The 24,659-nt window shown below is 45.8% G+C and overlaps 1 protein-coding gene across 1 annotated transcript in view; it reads left to right on the forward strand.

Moving 5' to 3' along the window:
• The first annotated feature begins 1,085 nt into the window (after positions 1 to 1,085).
• Positions 1,086 to 24,659, forward strand: part of RBBP9 (RB binding protein 9, serine hydrolase) — a 30,659-nt gene continuing 7,085 nt past the window's right edge. Inside the window, exons 1-4 of the mRNA XM_029594463.1 lie at positions 1,086 to 1,260; positions 11,249 to 11,291; positions 12,949 to 13,054; positions 23,518 to 23,603. Of these exons, the coding sequence (XP_029450323.1) occupies positions 1,150 to 1,260; positions 11,249 to 11,291; positions 12,949 to 13,054; positions 23,518 to 23,603 (346 nt within the window). The 5' untranslated portion in view covers positions 1,086 to 1,149. The remainder of the gene's footprint in view (positions 1,261 to 11,248; positions 11,292 to 12,948; positions 13,055 to 23,517; positions 23,604 to 24,659) is intronic.

Raw genomic sequence — 24,659 nt, forward strand, 5'->3', positions numbered from 1 at the left:
AACACATTGAAATCATCGGTTCAGTGTGCTGCGGCAGTCAAAAAGCATACAGAATGTTGGGAATTATTAGGAAGGGAATGGTCCAATAAAACGGAAAATGTCATAATGCCTTTGTATCGCTCCATGGTGAGACCCCACCTTGAATACTGTGTACAATTCTGGTCGCCGCATCTCAAAAAAAATATAATTGCAATGGAGAAGGTACAGAGAAGGGCGACCAAAATGATAAGGGGAATGGAACAGCTCCCCTATGAGGAAAGACTAAAGAGTTTAGGACTTTTCAGCTTGGAGAAGAGATGGTTGAGGGGGGATATGATAGAGGTTTTTAAATTCATGAGAGGTCTAGAACGGGTAGATGTGAATCGGTTTTTAGTCTTTCAAATAATAGAAGACTAGGGGGCACTCCATGAAGTTAGCATGTGGCACATTTAAAACTAATCGGAGAAAGTTCTTTTTCACTCAACGCACAATTAAATTCTAGAATTTGTTGCAGAGAATGTGGTTAGTGGCAGGTTAGTATAGCTGTGTTTAAAAAAGGATTGGATAAGTTCTTGGAGGAGAAGTCCATTACCTGTTATTAATTAAGTTGACTTAGAAATAACCACTGATATTACTAGCAACGGTAACATGAAATAGACTTAGTTTTGGGTACTTGCCAGGTTTCTTATGGCCTGAATTGGCCATTGTTGGAAACAGGATGCTGGGCTTGATGGACCCTTGGTCTGACCCAGTATGGCATGTTCTTATGAAAGGCAAGTTTGACAAGCAAATGTACTGTAAGGTGAGAAAACAAGACCCAAATAAAATCATAGGGCAGGCAGAAAGCAATCCAATACTTACACATAGGTTCTGACTGTAAGAATACTGGTACTATCTCAAAACCAAGCAAAAACACTCTAACAAAAACAGGATTCTAGTGGGTAGCAAGCAGTTCTAGCTCTTCCTCCTACACTTGCACACGTGGAAAAAAGAAAAGCTTCACAGTTCGGCAGCTCAGGGTATCTACGCAATGCTCAGTGTTTCTACCCCATGCTCATGCTGCATCTTAAGTATCTAAAGTACTACAACTCCCATGATGTCTGAGTAACTGCAGCCTTCCTGCTCTGAGAAACTGAAGCCTCTCTGCTGCTGCTGCACTCTGGTGGGATCATGTCCGGAGAACAATTTTCTCCCAATAAAGCGGTCATAGTGCCCGGAAACGGGGCAGGGAACGTGGAATCTTGTATGTGGTACGGTTGGGCAAGAGAAAAATTAGGCAAGGTAATAAAAGGTGCTTCCTCACAAAAGCACAGATAAGTGTACACGAATGTATTTTTCCATCTACATGTTACATACACCGTTTTTATTATTCTGAGTTTATTAGTTTTCGTTCTGTTTGCTTGTTTTTTTTGTTGTGGGGGGAATTGTCAGCCTATGTTGCCTTTCCAGACCTGGTTCACAGCAGTATAAATAGGACCATGGTTTGGGGTATTTACAAACTGAAAATAGCTTTGTTTCAGATGCTTATGTACGGTATATTCAATTCAAATATTTTTTTTAAAGATTACTGTCTTCGCTTCTTGGTAGGTAAGGATCTTTTACTGCTTACCTCGTGTCTTGAACTCTGTTATTCTCTGCACTGCCTACCTTCACTGGGAATTTGCTACAAGTCTCTACTACCTTCCAGAAAGAAAGAAAGAAAATCTGTTACTTCTACGTCTACCTCCTGTGAGCCTCATTGCATGAGCTCGTTTTAGGATTTCCTTTTCACCGAAAAAAATATGTTTCTTGGAAAGGAAATTCTAGAAAAAAAAAAAAGCTGAAGTAATTAATGCTTTTACCGTTTCCAGTTGCTCAGAGTCAGTTGGTTTCTAATGACCTTACTCTTTTTTTTTTAATATTTTTCTGGCCCATATTTTATATCTGAGGTCATGGAAATAAAAAAAAAAAATTAAGAAGTTTAAATCAGGGAGAGCTGAATGAGGTGTACATACATTCCAGTACTTCACTGAGGACCCCCCTTCCTTTGAGAGAATTACTTGTCACATAAGCAATCTCAAAGTTTACCACCTTAGGACTCACCTCTGAGCTGCTCAGGTTTTATTGTGCGCACAAGGTGGTAAACTTTGTTTGAGATTGCTTATGTGACAAGTAATTCTCTCAAAGGAAGGGGAGTCCTCAGTGAAGTACTCCCAGGATTAGTCCAATCTAGTTAAAACTTTTTATAAGTGATATTGTAGAAGGCCTAGTAAGGAAGGCTTTTTTGTTTTTGCAGATAATACTAAGATCTGCAACAGGGAAGACTTTCCAAGTGGAGTGAGGAAAAAAAGAGGAGCAGGCAACTGTTTAGCCAATTAAGATTTAATGCAAATTCGAACAGAATCATTGTTATATCTTGATGCTTTCTACCAGACCCTCCCACTTTTCTATATTGCCCTGCTAGCCTTAAACTAGATTTGACACTCGTATACCAGCTTAAATGAGCAGGTTTTTATTATTTTTGTAAATGTGAGATAAAAACTGCATGTGCTTCAGTTGGAAGAGTGGTTCCAATTAGAGGATCCTGTTAGCCAAAAGATGAGCAACATGTCCAAAAATATATAGACAAAGGAGGGCTACCAAGACAATGCAGAGTCCTGCACCATAAGTCCCATGAAGATGAGATTTAAGGACCTAAATATGTATACTCGCAGCCCCTAGTTTCCTGCAGCAACGAGAGAAGAAAGATTCAGTGATGTACTGTAGAGCAGTGGTTCTCAACCCCAGTCTTCAGAGAGCTAGCCAAGCTGGTTTTTGGCATATCCCTATTCAATATATATGAGAGAGATTTACATATGCTACCTTCCTTTTATGCAAATATCTCATGCATATTCATTATGGATAGCCCAAAAATATGATTGGCCAGGGCAGTTCCCAAAGACTGGGTTGAGAACTATTGCTCTAGAGCAGAGGTTCCCCAGTGGTGTGCTGCAAATTTTTGCAATGCATACAGAAGGCAGGAGTGATGAGGCGCTGACACTGATGGCAAAGTCTTGATCTCATTCTTCCCCCATCCCCTGTGCTATCCCTTCCCGCTGGCCGAGGGATCAGTGAGCAGCATGTCTTACTTGCTGCTGCCTCCTTCTCTGCTGCCTTCTGTCTGAAGTTAGAACTGCGTGGGGCTGGTGGATCTCTTGGCACTACTAAATTTACTCCCCATGCTTCTGATTTAAGAGGGAAGTTGGTAGAAGAAGAAACAGCAGCAAGTAAGCACTGCTCACTCAATTCCTCTTGCAGACTAAAGACGACCCTTGAAGTGGGAAGGGAAGGTGATGCCAGGGGGCTGGGATTGAAGGTGATGATACCAAGGGGTAGGAGTGAAAGAGAAGTGGTGATGCCGGGGAAGGGAAGGTGGTGTGATGTCAACAGTGTGTGTGTGTGTGTGTGTGTGTGTGTGTATGGGGGTGGGGGGGGTGGGGGGGGAGATGGAAGATGATGTAGCCCAGAGAGTCGGGGAGGGGGGGGGGGGGGGAAGTGATGATACCATGGGGTGGGTGGGGAGCATGTGGGAAGGGAAGGTGATAGAGGGTGGGCAGAAGGAGAGAGGGGGAAGGTGATGGTGTGCCAGGACAAAGTGACTCTAGTGCTGGGTGTGCTACAACACAAAAAAAGTTGTTAAATATGTAGAAATAAACATCAGCAAGCATGTTTCAGATGGTACTTATTTATATTGCTAATTTTCTCCCTCTTTTTATAATGACCTGTGAATACCAGTTCCCTTGAAAGTGTGGGGGATGGTGTCTTTTCTGTGATTGAACCTGTCAGTGCCTTCTTCCACCAGCTGGGAATGCCACAGTGTTAGCCATGGACTTCTTCCCACCCAGGCCCTGTGTGCATCGCTTCTATAGTGGCCACACGCGCCCTGACAAATGTGAGATTCAACCTGAAGTCTTTTGCATTGCAGCCGAGCAGGGCCTGCAACAGACACACTGACAGAAACTAAGGCATGTCCCCAGGGTCCCCTGGGGGCATGCCTTAGTTTCTGTGACTAGAAACTAGGGACCCTGAAGCTCTGTCTTGATGACATCGCCAGCTTCACTTAAGGGGGGATGCGGAGCTTGGCGAAAATTGTCGATGACACCCCTCTCACCTTCTTCTCCTCCACCATTTCCCCCTCTTCTCCCTCCCCCTCCTTTTCTAGGATTCTCTTAGTATATATAATATAAGTCAAACTGCTACAGATCCCTTCATAGAAACTAGCATTTCAATATTCACAGCCATTTAGTCAGATAACTCACAAGCTATCTGGCTAAATGGCAACCTGTTGTATATCACAGCATTTAAGGATAGGAGAACCATGAAGCAAAGATGAGCAGTTCTCTTTCTAGGAGAGAACACCATTAATTTTTATTTTGATACAAATACCAGAAGCACTTAATGGAAAGTAAACAACGGAGCCTTGAGAGAAGAGATCGAAATACTTTTACTTTTTAGCATTTAATATGCTGCAGGAAACTATTTCTCCTGGCCTGATATCTGTCACATGTCTTTCTCTGCATGTCATAAGTTTTGGGGCCGGGGACTTCCTTGCCTAGGGTGCCTGTGTGGATCCTTCACTGTATATAAGTCTTGTATGTTCATCTTACATGGCATCTCATGTATTTTAAGCATTACAAAGAAGATTTTGCAGTAATAAATTGGAGAAATTACTTACCTGATAATTTCATTTTCTTTAGACAGATGGACTCAGGACCAATGGGTATAGTGTACTCCTGATAGCAGTTGGGAGATGGAGTCAGATTTCAATCGGACGTCAGCCTACATATACCCGTGCAGGAAGTGCACTCTTTAGTATTCTCCTTGAAAAGCAATTGTGGATATATGTGTGCTTTATAACTTGATTAACTTTATTAACTAGGACTGGTTGAACTGATTTCCAATTGGAGACCACCAGTACACTCAACTGGATATCGCCGACACCTGGGCAACTATGGGTGTCATTGTCACCCGAGGGTTCCCGGATTCTGGGGCAGCCATGAGTCCATCTGTCTACACTAAGGAAAACGAAATTATCAGGTAAGTAATTTCTCCATTTCCTAGCGTGTAGCCAGATGGACTCAGGACCAATGGGATGTTCAAAAGCTTTTCCCGAACAGGGTGGGAGGCTGCCCGTGGCCCACTTAGTACTGCCCTTGCAAAGGTTGTGTCTTCCCGGGCCCTGGACATCCAGGCGGGTAGAACCTGGGAGAAGGTGTGTATGGAGGACCATGTCGCTGCCCGACAGATCTCGGTGGGTGACAGCATCTTGGTTTCCGCCCAGGACACTGCCTGGGCCCTTGTTGAATGGGCCTTGACTTGCAGAGGTGGGAGCTTCCCTGCCTCTATGTAGGCCCTGCCTTGATTACTTCTTTGATCCCAGCGGGCTATGGTTGCCTGCGAGGCCACTTCCCCCTGTTTCTTCCTGCTGTGAAAGGACGAATAGGTGATCCGTCTTTCGCACAGATTCCGATCTTTCAAGGTATCGGACTAGGAGTCTGCTGACATTTAGATGGCGAAGAAGACGTGAGTCTTCTGAGTCCTTATGTTCGTCTGGAGATGGCAGCGAGATGGTTGGTTTAGATGAAATTGAGAAATCACTTTCAGTAGAAAGGAGGGGACAGCGTGAAGCTGTATGGTTCCCGGTGTGAATCTGAGGAACGGTTCCTGACAAGATAGTGCTTGAAGCTCGGAGATGCGACGGGTTGAACATATTGCCACCAGGAATGCAGTCATCAAGGTCAGGAGCCGTAGTGACAGGCTGAGTGTTGGTCTGAAGGAAGTTCCTGCTAGGAAGTCTAGTAGTAGATTGAGATTCCATAGGGGCATCGGCCACTTTAATGGTGGTCGGATTTGTTTGACCCCTCTCAGGAAGCGGGAAACATCTGGATGGGTTGATAGAATGATACCGTCTACTTTGGCTCTGAAGCAGGACAGCACGGTGACCTGAACCTTGGAGTTTTTATTTTATTTATTTACTTAATTTTCTATACAGATGTTGGTGTATACCTTCACACTGGTTTACAGTATTTCTTAGTTAAAATAAATCATAAAATACAATGTTTCAAAATAAAACATAAAATACAATAAAATTTAAACCAATCATAAAAAAAGTCATAAATACTTAAAAATACATAAAAACTAAAATACTAAATATAAAAGTAAAAGTCTTTAGCATAAAATAATAATGAGAGACAACTCCTTCTTCAAACCGTCCTGCATAAATTCCAGGATCATGGAAATTTTTACTGTCTGTGGAAGGATCTCACGGTCCTCACACTAGGCTTCGAATACTCTCCATATTCGTACGTAAGCTAGTGATGTGGAGAAACTTGCCTGCTCGAAGCAATGTGTCAATCACTGCCTTAGAGTATCCGCTTTTCTTCAGGCGAGTCCTCTCAAGGGCCAGACCATAAGAGAGAATCGAGTTGGGTCTTCGTGGAGGATCGGTCCTTGCCAGAGAAGGTCCCTGTGTGAAGGTAGGCACAGAGGGTTCCCCACAAGACGTCTTTGCATGTCTGCGTACCATGGCCTTCTTGGCCAGTCCTGGGCCATTAGAAGTACTAGTCCCCTGTGATGTTTTATCTTGCAGATGATCCTGCCCAGTAGTGGCCATAGGGGAAAAGCATACAGCAGTGTGGCCAGGTCTGGACGATGGCGTCGATTCCCCAGGATTGCGGTTCTCGTCTGCGGCTGAAGAACTTGGGTGTTGGACCGGGTTGCCAGTAGATCCATGGCTGGGGTTCCCCAGCAGTTTACTATCAACTGGAAGGCTGTGGTCGACAGCGTCCATTCCCCTGGGTCTAGGCTCTCTCTGCTGAGGTAGTCCGCAGAGACGTTATCTTTTCCCGCGATGTGGGAGGCTGAAGATCCCCTTGCAGGTTTGTTTCTGCCAACGCCATGAGGGGGTCTATCTCCAGGGACACCTGTTGGCTTCTGGTTCCTCCTTGGCGGATGATGTAGGCAACTGTTATGGCGTTGTCTGACATGACTCTGACAGACTTGCCCCGGAGTCTGTAGCCGAATCGTAGACAGACTAGTCTGACTGCTCGGGCTTCAGTCAGTTTATGTTCCATCCTGCCTCTTCCTTGTCCCATTGTCCCTGGGCCTCAGTTCCTGACAGTGGGCTCCCGACCCTTGCAGGCTCGCATCGGTGGTGAGCAAGATCCAGTTCGGGGGGGATAGTTTTACCTCCCTTGCTCAGATGGTCTTTCTGTAGTCACTATTGGAGCTGGGTCTGAACCTCTGCTGGTAGCTGGAGGTGAATGGAGTAGTTCTGGGACGTCGGGTTCCATCGTGACAGTAGGGAATGTTGTAGTGGGCGCATGTGGGCCCTTGTCCATGGAACGACTTCCAGGGTTGATGTCATGAGACCGACGTCTTGGAGGTAGTCCCATACCTTGGGGTGAGCATAGTTCAACAGTTTTTGCAGCTGACCTATCAGTTCCCTTCTCCTTGGAGGGGGGAAGGACAACCTTGTCTTGCTTGGTGTCGAACCGGACTCCCAGGTACCCTAGCGATTGGGAGGGCTGCAGGCAGCTCTTGGCTGTGTTGACGACCCACCCGAGAATCTGCAGCAGATTCTTGACTCTGGTGGTCGCCTGGTGACTTTCCTCTGGAGATTAGCCAATCATCCAGGTAAGGATGTAGGAGGATTCCTTCTTTCCTCAGTGTTGCCGCCACTACCACCATGATTTTGGTGAAGGTCTGAGGGGTGGTAGCTAGTCCGAAGGGTAGCACCCTGAACTGGTAATGATGGTCCAGTATTGCAAAGCGTAGGAAGTGCTGATGGTCGTGATGGACCGGGATGTGGAGATAGGCTTCGGATAGATCCAGTGAGGTCAGGAATTCTCCCGGCTTTACTGCCCTTATGACCCCTTATGACTGAGTGTAGGGTTTCCATGCGAAAGTGTGGTATCCTCAGGTAACGGTTGACGGTCTTGAGGTCCAGGATGGGCCGGAATGTTCCTTCCTTCTTGGGAACGATAAAATAGATGGAATAGTGACCAATATTTTGTTGGTGAATGGGCGCCTTTAAGCTGAGTAGTCTTGTCAGTGTGGTTTCCACTGCCGTCCTCTTGGAGTATCCCTCTCGAATGATGGTTAGGACCCACTTGTCCGACGTTATCTCGACCCATCTTTGATAGAAGAGGGTAATTCTGCCCCCTATGACTTCTTCCTGTTGTGTCTGTTCCGAAAGGACTGAGCCCTGCCTGTGGGGCAAGGTGCTTGGTAGTGTGTGTTCTTGTACGGTCTAAAGCGCTGAGCTCCTTTGCCCTTAGTTCTTCGGGGGGAGGAGCGCTGGTTTCTTTTGTTCCTGTCCTCCGGTAGACGAGGTACTAGAGATTCGCCCATTTGTTGGCTAGCTTCTCCAGTTTGCTTCCGAACAAGAGAGATCCTTTAAAGGGATTCTCATGAGGTTCGCTTTGGATGTTGCGTCGGCTGACCAGTTTTGGCGCCATAGATGTCTTCTGCCTGCCATTGCCGAGGCGACATTCCTGGCTGAGGTGCGCACTAGGTCTGAGGTCGCATCCGTGAGGAAGGATACTGCAGGTTCCATAGTCACAACAGGCGTGGTTGCGTCTCTGGAGAGGAGCAACAAAAACGTGCCAACAGGGCGCAGCAGGAAGCAATCTGAAGAGTTATTGCTGCTATGTCAAAGGACTGTTTAAGGATGGATTCCAGTCGTCTGTCCTGGGCATCCTTTAGTGCTGCTCCTCTCTTGACGGGAATGGTCTTGCACTTGGAGGTTGCGCAGATCATGGCGTCTACCTTTGGAAACCGCAGGATTTCCTTAGCCGCAGGTTCCTAGGGATATAGGGCTTCTAGGGTCCGTCCTCCTTTGAAGCTGGCCTCTGGAGCATTCCATTCCAGGTCAATCCGTTGCCGTATCGCTTGCAACATTGGAAAATAGCTTGAGGCCTGACGGAGGGAGACCAAGATGGGGTTTATCTTTGGTTCCGCTGTGGTGTCCGTGCCTGGAATGTCCAGCATCTTCAGGGTCGGGGACACGAGAGCTGGTAACTTGTCTTTGGAGAAGAATCGCAGCATGGTTCGGTATGGTTCCATCCCTGGGGGGATTTCTTCTTCCTCCAGGGAGTCAGCCTCATCCTCCGAGGTGTCTGTATCCCCGGTAGGGAGGCTCTTGCTTAGGAAGGGCAAGTCTCGAAGGGCCCGAGCGGTGCTTGGAAGGTCTTGCGCTTCTGGTGGTGACTGGGACAGAGTTGCAGCCGGTACTGAGTGCGCTTGGACAAAGGACTGCAGCCCTTTGAAGAATTCCACCCAGTAAAAGGCCTCTGGGTCCATGTTGATTCCAGGCGGCACTCTAGTGGAGGCCCCGTAGGTGCCGAGTTGGAGATAAAGAGGTCCGGGGTACTATCTCTAGTGGATTCGAATCCCTCTACTGGCTGTGAGGGACCTTGCTTTGGTTCCCCCTGAGCTTCTTCACACTGCTGGCATAGGGAGGAGGCCACTTCAGGTTGCGCAGCTCTCAGGTGGAGGCTGGGCAGAGGTGCCATGGTTTGTGTTCTTGGGGAGCTTCAAAACTCGTGTGTGCACCAGGAGTTTTAGTTGTGCACCGAAGATGTGTGTGCAGAATGCGTACAGATGTGCGCGCAGACTACTACTTGTGCGCCTGGCTGAGATGTGCTCGCCGCTGTGCGCACGGTAATATTTGTGCATGCGGGCCGTTATGCATGTTGCTGTGCGCACGACACAGATGTGCGCGCTGCTGTGTACACAAGTCTGTTGTGCGCACGGCTCAGTTGAGCGGACAATATGGCGGTCAAGGGGGGGAAATGGCACCAACGACCACATGGACAAGATGGCGACCCACCCCCCCCCCTTCCCCCCGGGAGAGTTTCCATGTGTGGAGCCTCGCACCGGATCGGGGGGTAGCCCAGACGGGTCTGCTCAACCCAATTTAACAGACGCCGGAATGGACGTTCTGTGCGGCTATTCGAGCCTCGGAGACTGGAGACTTAAGAGAGGTTTCTACCTTACCTGGTCTCGGTGTTTCCCGGTCTCGTGCTGGGCGGTCTCAGACTGCAGGGGGTGAGGGAATTACCTTCACTGCTGTGCTCGATTCTACACCCGCTGCCTCTCAGCCACCCTGGGGGCTAAGTCCACGCTGGAAGCCGGCCACCGGACCAAAGCTTGCCTCTGAGGGATCTTGCAAATCACCTCAGGATTTCTCGACTGGGGGAGGGACCGTTAGCTATCACCGCAGGGGAGCGGGGCTTGTCTTCTAGAGGTAAGTTTTTTTTTTTTTCTTTCTTCTTGATTTAAAATTGCTAACACTATTCTAGTGAGTGTAGTGTCCCTATCTGCTTAGGAGACTGAGAAATACTGAAGAGCAGAGCTTCCTGCACGGTATATGTAGGCTGACATCAGCTTTGAAATCTGACTCCGTTTCCCATCTGCTATCAGGAGTACACACTAGGAAAGTTGACATTTCCCCTTGCTCTGCCTTGATTAATGTCATGTTTGCATGTGAGGTATTGTTACTCAGGTAAAAGGTTTCATGTCTAGATAAGAGAGCTGACAGGTAAGAAAAGCAATAGACCAAAACTGCATCTTTATTTCTTATCTTCTCACCTGGACCCTCCCACACGCACACCTGGGAGAGCATGGCCTGGAGACTGAGCAATATGCATCCCCATGCACTTCTGAAAAAGGCTGAGGAACAACTTCGGATAAATGCCAAAAGTGATTCAAACAAGGTGGAAAGGTTCTAGTCCCAGAGTGGAACGGGACTGCATAAAGAGATGCAGTCCCGAAGAGGAGCTGCAGTCCTGGTGGACTGCAGCTCCTCTTCCTGCAGTCCATGGGATGTGTTTGCCTCTGTGCCTGCATGCCTGTGGCACCCTTCATGTCCCCATCCCTCCCTGCCCATTTGAAACACAACTTCATCTGGTGACCTGCTAGCAAGATTTGTGACTACTTGCTTCTGACTGCGCTGCCTCTTTCTCCTGTTTCACTGTTTGCATTCAAAGAGTAATGGTATGCTATGGTACACCACCTGCAAGGCCTGTTCAATGTACATAACATATGTTGTGTTCACTGAACAGGGCTTGTGCATGCACAGATAGGACCTGGACATATAGCACTTTTATTTCTTTCTATCCAGAGAAGAATGTCTACAATAGCAGTAAGAGAAGCTTTTCAATGTTGGGGGTTGTGGCATGCTTTTTGAGCCTAGTGCCGCTCTGATTCTGGACCTTGCTAGTCTAACAACTGACCTTTTCCATCACAGATCCCAAATTTCCACTGCCTCCTTCGGAATATGCCTGATCCAAGTAAGTCTGCAATCTTGATTCAGTTTCCTTGGTGTCTGATCTTGCACCATTGTTTAAAGCATAGTAGAAAGTAAACCTAGGAAGCCAAAGACTTTTATGTAAGAAGTCAACAGAAGAGATGGCACATGCCAGCAGCACAGACAGCTTCTCACCTTAGGTTTGCCAAATCCCTGTGGGCTCAGGGGGTTGAATAATGCTATTTGTTATCCCTCTCACAAATGCACTTCCTTATCTGGCACTGGTAATATCGTTGATTTAAAACCCTGAGTGCCAACTAAACTGGGAATGTAATGCCTACAAAAAGGATATTTTTAATATGCCTTTTACAGAGTCTGCCTATAGTATCTGTAAATGCTTTCAAAGGGCAGCCGAGGTTGATTGGAAAGTTGCAGACGACGAGCGTAACAAACCCTAGGACCTGCAGCATGAGGTCTGTATGTTGTGCTTCTTAACCAGTGATATTAGTTCACTGGCATAATAAAAAAAAAAAAAAAGTGAAATCATGTGATTACACGCTCATTTAGCAAAACAAGACCAAGCAGAAGAAAGAGGAAGGAGATTAGGGGCTATATACAGAACCTCAAGTACTGAATTGCCACTCAGTTGTGTAATATTTCAAAAGCAAATGTGGCATGTTATAACGCCCTGCTTGAGGGGCTGATTTATTAAGGCTTTCCCCCGTTCTGTCTCGGGGGGGAAGCTTAATATATCCAGGCCCTTGAAAATATAACTTTTGTAGGTGGTCTTCCTGAAATTTTTCTATCCCTTACGTTTTGATGATTGTGTGCTTGATTTTAATCTGATGTTTGGTGGTTTTGGGCACCTTCTCTAACAGTATTTTATATTTAAACAGGGTCAGGGTCATGAATACAGGAAAATGTACACAGTATGGCTGTCATTGAACCTCTTTATGCCTAAATCTGTTCATATATGGGATAAGCGTAATATATAATGGGTTTGAATAGCTGCCCTTCTTGCCCTGTGAAATAGTATCTGGGTGCTGGTTGGTTGACTGGTCGGATTTCACAGTTAAAAGTTTGAAGTTCTGGAGCTTTTTTTTTTTTTTGTAAAGGGGCGAGGAGGCTTATATTTTTGGACCTGTTTTTTTATGATTTGTAATATTGGGTCTAGTTCACTGGCTCGAGATCCTGGGATTTGCTGTGTTGTAGCTTAATATACAGACCTAGCTAAACATGAGCTTTAATCTCGTTGGCCTGATATCGTAGAAAGTTGAGGGTATGCAAAAAAAAAAAAAATTGTGCAGAAGAATACACCTCCACAGGAGAGGGCTGAATATTCCCCACTCAGATCATATATTGCTTTTGGCAATGTGAGAGAATGCTAGGGAGTGAATATCTCCAGGTATTCTTCCAGCTTGTGAGGCTCACAGAATTGAGATCACTGTGAGCTTTTAAAAGACAAATTGTTTTTCTGTATAGTATACTGGTGCATTTTGATACTGCACAATATCATCACAGCAGCCTCTGGCATGAGAAGGAAGCAAAAGAACTAGTTCTGAGGGTTACTATTCGAAATATGAATTAAAATAATCTGAGAAGACAGTATTACATGCAGACACAGCAGGGTACATTTTCATGTTAGGATGACTTTGGAAATTGAGGAGATGCAAAATAATTTATTCATGTCTATTAATCAGTTACAGCTAGAGAGAGCCTATGGCTCCCCTTTATGGAGTCGGAGCTGCAGTGTGATGAGAGGACTGTGATCATTGGGCACAGTTCAGGGGCAGCTGCTGCCATGAGGTACAGTAGTGGAAATATTTATTACGCACTTTTCAGGGATTAATCTGCCAGACATCTGAAAGATTCTATTTTCTGCTGACCTACAACCAGAACGACTAAACAAGGTGCCCTTCACCTCCCCCGATCCTTGTTTGTTTCACACGCCCTGCCCGTCAGTGGTGCATCCATCCGCCTTAACTCTTCTATATTAGGATCCTCACTGCATCAAAGACCGAACATCTGTATGTGAGTTTTGGCTTTGTTTGCCAAATCAGTTTTTAGGAACATCATTGGACAATTGGGTTTCTACAATGCTGCTTCTAAAGGCTGGTGGTCATGTGGCCACCTACTGCAAAAGAAGAAAAAAAAAGTTTGTTTAATCATAACCAGAACTGAGAATTGATACATTTGTAGGGTAGCTCTCAATTGTGCGTAATGAGTTCCTCCCCCTTAACCAGGAGGTACCTTTTATGGTCTTATCATATTGAGATTTATTTTGTAGCTGTGGATATTTTGGTACCATGGCTCTATCTGATGCAATTTGTTTTGTTAACTGTTTCTAAAATACAAATTAAAAAGAAATGTTAAACATACCTGTTAGCCAAAGAAGTTCAAACTCTGCATTTTTTACAGATCGTTCTTTGGTTTTAATATCTATAACAAAGACATTTTTATTTGTTATACCTAACATATAATGCAAATAGAGTCTCCCATCTCTCTTATAGGTTAGTGTCTTCCCAAGCTGTTGGCTTTTGAATATATTCCCTTATGGCACTATTCTCCCATTTAATGTTTCTCCTGTTACATGTGTGTATGATACATGTAATGGAACATGCCCCTCCTTATTCTACCCTTATTTTTTTAAGTAATGTCATGCATTGCTGGCATGTCTCAATGTAATGGTCTTAAGCTCTACCATATAAAAAAATTGCTCTGCACAAGCATGACAACTTAAGATTTTATAAAAATTTAAATATGTTGAGAACATTCAGTGTTTTGTCCTTTGATGGTCTTTATTACAAGCAAATCTGTTAACAAGCATCTTTCAGTTTTGATTGCCAACAGATGTAATGCCACTGCACTTCTAATTTACCTATGTTATTAGTAATACATGAAACAAGTTTTGGGGTCCCTGGTATGATCTTTACATACTACATCAATGCATTTGTCTGATTTCTGCAGATTGGGTTTCTTTAAAAGACATATCAGATGGCCAGTTCAGTGAACTGCTTTGCATTACTGGGAGATCATCATTTTGATTCCTGAGCCAAATTATTCTCTTTGGGTTGGCCAGAGCTGAGGAGATAGCAGTCAAAGACCTCAAACGGAGTACAGAGTCATCACACAAGTTATACCTAATGGCAGGGCAGGTGCATAACTACCAGTTTCTGGCATGCGCTATAATTTGTGTGTCAGGCCCAGCTGGGTTTGAACTGGCAGCCCAAGAGACTCTGAGCCAGGTTACTTAACCAGTAAGTCAGCACACTCTTGGAGATGGTGGAAAGGGGATCAGTAACTTAGCCTGCAGATGCAAGAGGAAGAAAAAGATCCCCACCAGTCCAAGGGAACCACCCAGCTTGGCTAGAATATTTAAAGCAAACGCACAAAAAAGCCCATGCAGGGAAAAGACCCAATCATATAAGTACTGTAAGTACTTTCCTTGAACACCTTTTGTAGAGAATTCTTCACAAGCTTTAATTCAAGCACCATCTAACAACAATATTTGTAAACAGCAGGACTATTATAGTTGTAAATCATCCACTATTTATGGAGATCCAAAAGTATAATTATCGGCCAGTTATAACTGTCTTGTTATGAAATTCATTTTTTTAAATCAGCTTTGTTCTGCAAATAAAATCCACATAGCTTTCAAGTGCAGCATTAATGTCTCAATAAACTTCAAGCTCAGCCGCAAAACAGACCATGTTTGAAATGAATCTGCATCAGGGTGGTCCACCACCAACTCAGTTTAGACTACGGCTGATGGGCCTCCATCTTACTCCTTTATTCATAGTTTAACTGAAAAAAGTGGAGGAGCTTAAAAACCTATGAAAATTAGGACCAATCAAAGTCTTCCACATCATCCCATATGGGGTTTCCCCGCCCATGTCACGGATACCACGCTAATTTCTTGTTTAAACCAGCCAGTTGCACAGAATTCAGTTTGAATATCCAAGGTGGTTCACAGTAATTTAAGAGTGATTCAAGGGTTAATCGCCATAAATATTGAATGATGGTCCTACCGTTGTTTACAAGTATTATTGTTGAGACTGTGCTTTGATTAAAGCTTGCGAAGAGTTTGGGGAAATTATTTACAGTACCTATAGAATATTTAAAGCCCAGGCCTCTCCAGCTTCCATGTTGATGCAACTAGAACGCTGAGACTTCATTTCTGATTCCTGTTATCAGCCAACTGGTCTCCTGCTTGGACCCACACTCACCCAGCCACCCCAACTCAGTCTGCTTCCATTACCTCCAGATATTGAATATACCTGGACGTTTATAAGTACTGTTTCTTAGCGTTCAGTCAGATGAATCCAAAACAAGTGGGTTATGCACCTTATGTACAGATGGAGACAGAGAAAACTGATGTCAGCCTGCCAGTATTCTCCGTCTCCAGCAGATGGTGGACTTGCATCTCCCCACTGGTGATTGCTTCATTTTAAAGAAAAGGAGAATTAGGGAAATACATTTGCCCTGCTCTCCTGTGATGATACCAAATGGTCCCTCCCACAGTTGAGAATTCCTGAGGTGATTTCTGTGGTCCCTCAGATGACTGCCTTAGTCCGGTAGCTGGTTTCAACTGGCGTGGACTTAGCTGCTTGAGCAGGTGAAAGGCAGGGGGTGCAGGAAGCAGAGTGCGGTGGTGACAGCATATGCCCTCTTCCCCTCACAGCCAGAGAGCATCTCTGTACTCAGCCAGGTAAGGCTGAGTTCTGGTAAGTTTTTATAAAAAAAATATATAAATAAAATTATACAGAGACCTAGGAGGAGGTTTTTGTTGTGTAGGGCTTCCTCCTTCCCCTGTTTCCATGCTCGGCGTGCCAGTCCAATTTGCATCCTGGTCTGTGGGAGGTCGAGGGACGTGAGCAGCCTCCTTAAGCTAGGCCCCCCCTCTCAGGCTTTTTGCTGCGCACCTCGTGGTAGGCCACCGTTATTTCATGCTCTTTCTAAGGCTGCCCTCTACAGGATTGTCAGTCCAGCATGTGCGTGTAACTGTGTGCCCAGCTTTTGGACGTACAGTCAGGCCTCATAGTCTGTGCATCCAAGTTAAGCGACGCCATAGTGGCCGCTCACCTTCCTCTGCGCACAATTGTGCTTAAGTTGTTTGGGCGCTTATTTTTGGGTGCCTAGGTGTGTGATGCCTAAGAGCTGGACGTGTAAAGTTTGGGTGCCTAGATTGATCGTGCATATAAAAAAAACCCCAAAACAAAACAGCTAGTCGCATGGCTTCAGCCTTCTCAGCACACTATTGGCCATAATGGTGCCCGTACTTAAGAAGCCTAAGTATCTCTCTCTTTGCACTGCTTGTCACATTCAGGCATCTCAGCCTAGAGTGTCCGCTAAATTGTGCCAGCGCTTTTTGGAGGCTCAGGGAGAATTGTCTTCCTCTGATTTCACTAAGCCTGGTTCTTCCCAGCCGGATGTAGGTCTGGATAAAGACGACTCAGGTGTGAGGCACCTGATTTTGGAACTCCCATAATTGGTTCCTCAGCAGTGGAAGGTAGCTTAGTGAGTACGCCTCAGGTACCTCCTAGTCTGGTTACTTCTACTTTTTTTATGGGTGGAATTTTTCCAGGGATTGCAATCCTTTCTTCAGGTGCAGTCCTTGGCCCTGTCCAATGCTCCCAGAGCAGAGGTGCAGGTAGGATCCTTGCCTGGACCTTCTGTCAAGTGCCGGAGTACTCCTAGAGCAGCAGCGGGACCTTTGGATAGAGATCCAGATGCCACGGATGATAATGCTGACCCTGACTCTTGTAGATGGTGAAATTCCTCCCCGCATTAGAACTGTATAGAACTGTTACGGTTCTTTCATAGAGACTCTGGTTTCCCAGACCTTGAAAATGCTTGGAGTTCCTGGAGCGGATTCAGTGTCCTGAGCCAAAGAGAAATCCCATTTTGGCTTCCTTGCGTAAAACATCTTGTTTTTCCCCACGATGGAGGCCATTCAAGAATTGATTGATCTTGAGTGGGGTGCCCCAGAGGCTAATTTCAAAGGGAGTCAGGTTTTGGAAGGCTTGTACCCTCTGGATCCAGTGGTAAGAGAGTGCTTACGTTTTCCGAAGGTAGATACATTTGTGTGTCCAGTATCCATGCAGGCCACTATTCCCGTGGAAGAAGAAATGGCCTTTATGGATGCTCATGAAAAAAAGATTGAGACTGTCCTTAAGCAAGCATTTGAAGTGGTGGCAATGACCTTGCAGATTGTTTCATGTTGTTCCTTGGTAGCTCGCTCTTGTTTGCTTTTCTCCTAGGAGGTTAATGATTCTGGGGTAAATTCCAGGGCAGTTATGGAACCAGCTGCTGACTTCTTGGCAGATGCAGGCTGTGATTTGGTCCGCACTTCAACTAGAGAGGTGGCTTCGATAGTTGCATTTGTTATGGTTGAGAAATTGGTTGGCCGATGCAACTACCATGGCTAACCTCACCAAATTACCCTTTTAACGGCTCGCTTTTGTTTGGCAGTGAGTTGGAGAAACTGGTCAGTAAGTGGTGAAATTCCAGTTCCTCGTTTGCCAGAGGATAAGAAGCAGGTGCAGCACTCCTTTTACCATGAGAGGTCCTGCCAGAGGATCGAAGCATTTTTGACCCTATAGAGGAGTGACCTTTCAGAGTACTCAACTGTTTTTTAGGTCTCAGTCTTTTCGTCCCAGGCAACCCAGAAAAGGTGCAGGCTCGGGTAGTGGAACCTCCTGAGCCTCCCAAAGAAGGTTTGCTGATCCACCCCCAGGAACAGGACATAGGGGGACGTCTCTCTTTCTTATCAGAGGTGAGTTGAGATCACATCAGAACAGTGGGTCCTGGAGGTGATATGAGAAGAATATGCCCTGGAATTTCGCAGTGTTCCTCAGGACATTTCATGAAGTCTCCCTGCCACTGCCCACAGAAGTAGCAGACAGTGGAGGGTAAATTGGCAAGGCTCCTCCATCTGAGGGCTGTGGTCCCAGTGCCCACATCTCAAGATAATATGGGGCAATATTCCATTTATTTCATTGTGCCAAAAAAGGAGGGTTCTTTTCATACTATCCTGGACCTCAGTGGCATCAGCCGTCATTTGCGAGTGAAGCATTTTTGCATGGAAACATTGCACTCGGTGACATTGGCTGTGCGGTTAGGGGAATTTCTGACCTCTCTGGATCTGTCCGATGCATATCTCCACATCCCCGTCCGACTAAAACATCAATGCTTTCTGTGATTCGCAGTTCTGGGATGCCACTTTCAGTTTTGGACCAATAAAGCAACAAGGAAGACTATCTAAAAAAGCCGTGAGGGCAACAAAGTGGATTAGAAGCCCAAAATGTCAGATCAGAAACCTTTATTTAATTGCGATTGGAGCGGAGACTGTATTTGCTGCGGTAGCGCTGAATTAATACAATCTGATGTAATTGGTTCGAATGAGACTGATTCTACATATATATATATGTTGACTGCACACAGCCCCTGAGGCAGCCCTAATGTAGGGGGCGAAACTCTGCCAGAGTCGGGCTTGTCAAAAAGTAATACGTCTCCATAGAATAAAAGTTTCTGATTGGACATTTTTGGCTTCTAATCCACTTTCAGTTTTGGCACTGCTCTTTGGTCTGGCCACTGCTCCCAGAACATTTTCCAAGGTGATAGTAGTAGTTGCGGCAAAATTGAGACAGGATAGGATAGAATCCTAATACATCCTTATTTGGACGATTGGCTGATTTGCGCCAAATTGCTGGAAGAGAGCAGCCTGGTGACTTGAAGGTGATTTTCTTGTTACAGGAGCTTGGCTGGCTAGTGAACCTGGCCAAGAACAGTCTTCAGTGTTGCGCTCGGGGGTGGACCCTTGTCCTGGAGCAGTAGAGAACAGCTCCCTGTTAGGGACCAGGAAGCACCTGCCCCCAGGGGGTGGAGCACTGGAGGAGACAGAGGCTAGGATGAGCTTCACTACTGGAAGCCCATAGGGACCCGGGCCGCTTGGACTTAGGTGGGCCTCGCAGGGTCTCCTGGAGAGGTAGTAGACAGGCGTGCCCACAGACAGCAAGGGAGCGCAGTCGGACTCAAGGCTGTAGGTCTGATGGAACAAGGCAAGGGACAGAGCCAGAATCAGGAGACGTGGTCAATGGCAGCCGAGGTCAGAATCCAAGGATCAGTCAACAAGACAGTGGTCAGGTTCTGGAGGTCAGCCGAGGTCACTAGGCAGTCAGAGGTCCAGATCCAGGCAGCTGACAGAATTGTCGAGGAACAGGCCGAGGTCAGTACCAGAGAGTTAGTCCGAGGGTACTACCTGGGGAGACGGGACAGAAGGACGCTAGAACAAAGCTGGAACAAGACTGTGAATGCGGAGGCAAACTAGTACACTTACAGTGCCGACCTGATTGCCAAGGCAAGGAAGTGCAGCCAGGAACTTCCTTATATTGAACATTCAATCAGGGCGCACTGCAGAGCTAGGACCTGCCCCTGGCCCTACAAGAGACCGGGTGTGAGGCCTGTGCATATGGGAAGGCCTGGTGACCTCCGCCGCGGGACACCAAGGCCTGGAGGAGCTCGCAGCTGCTGCTGGGGAGGCTGACCCATGACCTGCAGATAAGCTAACAAGGTGAGCAGGGCCGGGCATGGACAGGGCACGTAACAGCCTACTCAGTTGTTGGAATACCTTGGGGTTTGGTTTGACCTGAAGCTGTGCAAGGTTTTCCTGCCAGAAGCTCAAATTCAGATGTTTTTTGGCACAGTTCCATCTGTTGATGAACACTCTGCTCCCAACTGTGTAGTCTTGCTTGCAGGTACTTGGCTTAATGGCAGAAACCCTGGAAGTTGTACCATGGGCAATGGTGTATATGCGTCCTCTGCAGTGCTCCCTGCTGTCTCGGTGGAACCTGCAGTCTCAGGACTATTCGATTCGGCTCCACTTGTCATTGGAGGTCTCCTCCCAACGGCAGTGGTGGCTGCAGGCGGATCATCTAAGGAGGGGAGTCTCCCTAGCCCCACCGGACTAGCTAGTACTGACAATGGACATGAGTCTCCTTGATTGGGGAGCCGATAGCGCAAGGACACTTGATTGGGGAGCTGATAGACTCTACTGCATTCCAGCATCCTTGCACTATCTGGAACATCAATCGACTGGAAGCTAGGGCGGTTCGGTTGGCATGTTTACAGTTTGGCGACAGGCTACAAGATTGATTGGTTCGAATAATGTCTGACAACACAACAACTGTGGCTTACATCAATCGGCAGGGAAGTACCAAGAAGCAATAAGTGTCACTGGAAATAGATCAACTTATGGAATGCGCAGAAGTGCATCTCCAGATGATCTCATCCTCACATATAGCAGGAAATGACAATGTAAGGGCAGACTTTCTCAGCAGGGAGAGTCTGGATCCAGGAGCGTGGGCATTGTCAGATGAGGTGTTTCAGCTGATCATGGCCCGCTGGGGTTTTCCGTTCCTGGCGACTTCATGCAATGCAAAAGCTCTGTGATTCTTCAGCCGCAGGAGAGATCCAAAGTGAGTGGTAATTGATGCCGTAGTGCAGGAGTGGCCAGAAGACAAGTTGCTGTATGCCTTTCCTCCATGGTCCATCTTGGGCATATAGGTTTGGAGGATCGAGTGCCACAGAGTGATGGTGCTCTTGGTAGCTCCAGACTGGCCCAGGAGACCATGGTATGCAAATCTGCGGAGGCTCCTGGTGGATTTGCCTCTTCAACTTCTGGCACACAGGACCTTATTGAAGCAGGTACCTGTCCTTCATGAAGATAAGACTCTATTTTGTCTTACAGCATGGCCCTTGAATGGGCTCACTTGCTGAAGTGGGCATACTCTGTGACGGTGATTTTCACCTTACTGAGAGCTAGAAAGTTCTCCACTTCCTTGGCCTATGTTTGGGTTTGGAGAGAGTTTGAGGCCTGGTGTGAGGATCGAGGTACTCTTCCTTCCTTAGTCAAGATTCCGCCCATTTTGGAATTTTTGCATGATGGCTTGAATAAAGGTTTGGCTCTCAGTTCCTTGAAGGAGCAAGTAGCGGCTCTTGCCTGTTTCAGGGGGCAGGTAAATGGTAGATTCTTGTCGGCTCATCCTGATGTGACCCATTTTCTGAAAGGAGTGAACCATATTCAACCCCCCTTGCAGTTTCCGGTGCCCCCTTGGAATCTTAATTTGGTTTTGGATTTCTTGGCGGGCCCTACGTTTAGACCACTGCGTACCCTGTCCTTGAGGTTACTGACTTTGAAAACTGTGTTCCTTGTGGCAATTTGCTCTGCGTGTGTGGTTTCTGAACTCCAAGCCTTGTCTTGCTGTGAGCCTTTCTTTCAAGTGACTCTAGGAGCGGTACAGCTACATATATTGTTCCTTCCTTTTTGACCGAAGGTGGTTACTGAGTTTTACTTGAATCAGTCAATTTCCCTGCCATCTCTGGCCAGAGAAAGAGATGCAGAGGAGTATCGTCTGTTGCGACCCTTGTATGTCAGGAGACACATTGTCAGGTATCTGGAGGTTTCTAAGCCTTTCTGGTAATCTGATCACCTGTTTCTTCTTCACGGCAATACTAGACACACTGAATTAAGGAGGTAGACGTGGATGCTGGGAAGCCATTACCTAGTCAGGTTAGGGCTCATTCTACTAAGGCTCAAGCAGTTTCATGGGCAGAAGTTAGATTGTTGTCTACTGTCAACATTTGCCAAGCTGCGATGTGGTCCTCCTTCCACACATTTTCCAGGTATTATCATCTGATGTGCAGGCCCAGGAGGATGCCACCTTTGCACATGCAGTTTTGACTGGACTGCGGGCAGCCTCCCACCCTATTCGGAAATAGCTTGGGTATATCCCATTTGTTCTAGAGTCATCTGACTGGAAGCTAAGAAATGAGAAATTACTACTTACCTGATAATTTCCTTTTCTTTAGGACAGTCAGATGAATCCAGCTTCCTTCCTCTGGCAGCTAAATGATTGCATTACGGTCCTCTTGTGTGACTATGTGTTAATCCAGTCCCTAGACTTATGTTTATACATTCTTGTCTGAGCTCAGTGTTACTTGTTGGCTGAGTATTGAAATGGTTACTTGTCTTTAATCAAGAATTTTGCTAGTCTGTCCACAGTTGCTTTTGAAAACAGTACTGCAGGCTGATGTCAGTTTGCTCTGTCTGCATCTGCTGCTAGAGGTACATAACCCACTTGTTCTGGATTCATCTGACTGTACTAAAGAAAAGGAGATTATCAGCTAAGTAGTAATTTCTCAATGCTATCTTACCTTGTCGGTCATCCACACAGTTTGACCATTCCTGACAGTCTCTGGCTGAGGAATGTCAATGCAATGGCAAGGCTAGATAGGAATGAAATTGGGAAAAATCCTGTGTTCAGAATAAACGTTCATGGTGCCATAGCGCCAGTAGCAGCCAGCTCTAAATGAGGAGGAAGTCCAAAGGACTTAAGAAAAATTGTGCCATTGAGTGCGCGAGGCAGCTCAAAGATTTACAAAAACCACCATATATATAATTTACTTTTTAACAAGAAGACTCCTAATACTATCTCTAAACTCCCTCTTCAGCAAAAAGGGGGCTGTTCTGAGGCAAGCCTTAAGTTTGGTTTTTGCTGTTTTTTGGGTTTTTTTTTTTTTTTTTTACAGTACAGAACATGCTGTTGTAGAAAATATGAAGCATGCATGGCTGATGTTCCATGGTCCCCTGAAAACATGGGGTTTGTCATTTTCTGAAATCTGGCTAACTGCTGCTGAAGGATTTCTCTTCCTTTACTAAAAATGACGGCCAATTTTCAGAGTTTAGGATCTTAATTTATGGAGTAGGATCCTAAATTGGTCCTTTTGAAAATGCACTAGGGCCGAGTTCCTAAATTCAGGCTCCTAGTTTCATTTAAGCCCCTAAATTTAGGAGCCTTAACAGTGAGTGGCTTCAGGGGCAGAGAAACAAAGTTAGGAGCTTAGCATTGATTTTCAGAAATAGGCACCTAACTTAGGAGCCTAAATCTAGGCAAATAAATAGCAGGCCTAAATTTATATGCATTTTCAGCTGAAAACTTAGGTACCTAATTTACTGCCTGATTCACTAAGGCTTTTCTCCCATTCTGTGTCTATAGGAAAATATCTTGGTGAATCAGGCCCTCAGAGCTCTAAATTTAGCTTGGCTTTTTTTTGAATATCAGCTTCGACATGATGCAATATTAGGATCTATAGGGTCTCTTATCTTTTACAATGAAATCCCTTGAAAAATATAACAGATTTTGCCTGTTGATGCTTTTATAATGCTGGAAAGGAGCTCTTGCTTACGGACGGCTTGTTCCTTTCCTCAGGTATGCCGAAAATCACAAGGTGTATGCCATTATTCTAGTGTCTGCTTATACTTCAGACTTGGGGGATGCCAACGAGAGGGAAAGTGGTAAGTCGGGTAGCTTTTTTATCTTTCAGTATGGGATGCTCTTTGTCTCTGTAAGGCTGGGTAGTGGATATTATATTTATAGAAACCAGTTTTCTATTATCTTTTATAATAAATCAATACTTATTGGAAGGAATACTTTTGCAACTGATCAAAATGTTATAATGTTATAAAACTCTGCGAATGACATTGAGACCAAATATCCAAAGGGGTTTCTTCCATTTTGTGTCTATAAAGAAAACTGTTTTGTACATCTGGCCGTAAGTGTTCCTGTCCTCACCCACTTGTTTCAGGCTCTAACAGAACATCCAAGCTGATGGAGCCAGTTTACCACTGAAGGAATTACCGTATTTTTCGCTCCATAAGATGCACTTTTTTTTTCCCCCAAAAGTGGGGGGGGAAATGTCTGTGCGTCTTATGGAGCGAATATATAAAAAAAAAAAAAATTTACGACCCCCCCCCCCAAGACCTGCCAAAAGTCCCTGGTGGTCCAGCAGGGGTCCGGGAGCGATCTGCACTTGGGCCGTCGGCAGCCAGTAATCAAAATGGCGCAGATGGCCCCTGTGATATAGTAAGGGCAAAGGGCCATCTGCGCCATTTTGATGGCCCAAGATGGCGCAGATGGGTCCAAGTGCAGGAGATCACTCCCGGACCCCTACTGGACCACCAGGGACTTTTGGCAGGTCTTGGGGGTGGGGGGGGGAGGGGGTCAGGAGGGTGGGGAGTGGTTGTAGTTAGTTAAATTTAAAGGGTTGGGATGGGTTGTTTTTTTTAGGGGTTTTATTTTCCACAGAAAGAGAACGATAAAAGTTTTCTGATCTGGGGAGTGGACCAAATTTCCCTCCCCAGACCCGAAAACGAAATGGGGACAAAAAAAATGTTATGCACTTCCATAAGACGCACAGACGCCCGGGAACAGAGCCAGTTTAGCACACCACTTTTTTTTTTTTTTTTTTCCCCCCCTCTGAATCCTAGGTGCCTCTTATGGTCAGGTGCGTCTTATGGAGTGCAAAATACAGTAATTAAAAATGAATTAAAGCAAACTGAGACCAAAAGATG

Source organism: Rhinatrema bivittatum, chromosome 3, assembly GCF_901001135.1.
Source record: "Rhinatrema bivittatum chromosome 3, aRhiBiv1.1, whole genome shotgun sequence".
Classification (NCBI taxonomy): Eukaryota; Metazoa; Chordata; class Amphibia; order Gymnophiona; family Rhinatrematidae; genus Rhinatrema; species Rhinatrema bivittatum.